Source organism: Anolis sagrei, chromosome 1 (assembly GCF_037176765.1).
Source record: "Anolis sagrei isolate rAnoSag1 chromosome 1, rAnoSag1.mat, whole genome shotgun sequence".
In the NCBI taxonomy this organism is placed as follows: Eukaryota; Metazoa; Chordata; class Lepidosauria; order Squamata; family Dactyloidae; genus Anolis; species Anolis sagrei.
In genome coordinates, this window is record NC_090021.1 from 138,372,420 (window position 1) to 138,374,818 (window position 2,399).

Below are 2,399 nucleotides of genomic sequence, written 5' to 3' on the forward strand. Positions count from 1 at the left end.
AGGCTCCTTAAGGGGCAGAAGTGAGGTGAAGTCCGGGGAAAGATCGGAACGGGGCAAAGAAAGAACAGTCCCTCTTCTCACCCACTTTAATATAAAAGAGGAGGAGAAGGAGAGCGAGAACGAGAAACGGACCAATGAGAGAAATAAGAGAATAAGGAGGGAAGAGTCAAGAATTAAGAGTTAAAAGTCAGGAACTTAAGGGAATAAGTGACTCAACAGACCTTGGAAAAGTTCTAAAGTACTAAAGTACTAAAGGAAACAATATAAAGACAGAAATATTGGATTTGAGGAGATAAGAGAAACAACAGGAGCAGAGGAAGATATTGTTGCTTAGAAAGCGCTCAATAAATAGGGTCAATTGGGACAATTTATTTATATTGTATCACACTAGCGCAATTCTTGCAAACTTTCCAATAAATACATCAAGTCTCTGAGGCAAACTCTCGGCAAGGAGGAAGGAGGAGGGGGAAGACAGAGTAATAGAAGGAGCAACAGAAGGAAGGTCCTGACCTTGAAGAAGCCTGTTGTTGTGTCTTCGGCCTGGAAGGGAGGCGCGGTGGGCGGCGCAGAGCGGCGCAACGTGGCGCAGGAAGAAGAACCGTGCGGGAGGGGACACACGTGGAGCGGAAATAAGGGAAGTGACGTCAAAAAGCGGGAATAAGAGAGAGGACATACCGCGAGACCTGGGAAATACCGCGAGAGAGGGGAAATACCGCGAGATCCGGAAGGGAGGAAGGAAGAGAAGGAACGCGCGGACCTCCGCGAGACCTCGGCGAGACTCTCACGAGAACCCGCGAGATTTCGGGGAAGAAAGGCAATATCGCGTGGAGAAGACCCAGGAAGAGGAGAACTCAGGAAGAGGAGAGGGCTGCCGGGAAGTGAAACATCGCACAAACGAGTGAAAGGACCACATTCAGGCAACCAGGTACCAAGGTAAAGGTATTAGATTGTAAGGAAAATAATATATATGATAGAGTGGCTTGGCTTTAAGGGAGGGAAGGAAAGACAAGATTACAGGATGGCAACAAGCAAGCTGAAAGCAGAGAAAGAGCCAAAAGATAATAAAGGAAATCAGAGGAGAATGTCAGTAACAGAAGAGGTAAATCTAAAGGAAATGATGAAAGAGATGATGACGGAAGTTCTGACGGAAATACAGACAATGAAAACGGAAATCCAGACCATCAAAGAGAGGCAAGACATATATCAGAAAATTGCCCAAGTCCAGATGTCGGAACTTAAAAAAGACATAAGAGAGGAAATAGGCAAACTAAGAACGGAGATGTCAACAATGCAACAGGAAATGAATGAGATAAAGAAGGAAGAAAAAAGCATAAAGAAAGGACAAGAAGAAACAAAAACAAAACTGAGGAATATAGAAATGAGAAGTAGCAGGCTGGAGACGAAGCAGGAGGAATGGGAAGCTAAGGAGATGGAATTTCAATTAAGAATAAGGAACATACAAGAAGATATAGATGAGAATATAAAAGAAAAAGTAACAGAAATATTGGCTGAATTAGTCGAATGCACAACACAGGAAATGATGGAACGGACAGATAGGATTTATAGAATCAATACGAATTTTGCAAAAAGAAACAAAACACCACGGGATGTAATAGTGAACTTCGTAAAGAAAACAACAAGAGATGAGGTGCTGGGATGGAACAATCGAAGAAAGATATGTTATAAAGGAAAGAAAATTATTATATTAAAAGAGTTTCCAGGAATCGTGTTGAAAAGGAGGAGGAAATATGCACTGCTGACAGAAGAATTAAAGAAACAGAGGATACGATTTAGATGGGAAAGGGACGAAGGCTTAATGTTGACTTATAAAGATCAACGCTACTGGATTAAGACGGAAGAGAGAGCGAAGGAGTTTCTAAACAGAATAATAACAGAAAGGGAAAGAGAGAATGGCGAACACGTAAAGGGGAGAACAAAGAAGAAGAAGCGGACAGACTCACCAGAGGAGGAGGAGATTGAAAAGGAGGAGATGAGAAGATTTTCTGAAGAAGGAGCGGGAGCCCTGGAACTAAGTGACTTAGAAGAGGAGGAAAGTGAGGAGGAGGAGGAGGAAGAAGAGGAGAGACAAGAAGAAAGAGAAGGAAAACCAGAAGGGGAAAAAGAGATTAGAGGGGAAGAAGAGGAAGGAAAAGCAGTATGTTAAGTGAACTGAAAATCTACACGAACAATGTAAATGGGATGAACTCCCCAAATAAAAGGAATAAAATATATAATGCATTAAAGAAAAAGAGATATCACGTCATTGCGCTGCAAGAAACACATATTATGAGTAGACACACGAAACACCTAGAAAATAAAAGATTGGGGCAATACTTCTACGCAGCTATACAAGAAAAAAAAAGGGGGTTAGTAACATATATAGATCAAAATATAACTGC

General features: G+C 41.9%; 1 protein-coding gene across 1 annotated transcript; it reads left to right on the forward strand.

Moving 5' to 3' along the window:
* The first annotated feature begins 1,018 nt into the window (after positions 1 to 1,018).
* On the forward strand, positions 1,019 to 2,164 carry LOC137095965 (uncharacterized protein PF3D7_1120000-like). Its single transcript, XM_067463243.1, has one exon. It carries the CDS (start codon positions 1,019 to 1,021, stop codon positions 2,162 to 2,164), a length of 1,146 nt encoding a protein of 381 aa, XP_067319344.1.
* Positions 2,165 to 2,399: the final 235 nt, after the last annotated feature.

Excerpts from the sequence above, each read along its gene's own strand:
- LOC137095965 (XM_067463243.1), top strand. The coding sequence starts at position 1,019 with ATGGCAACAAGCAAGCTGAAAGCAGAGAAAGAGCCAAAAGATAATAAA.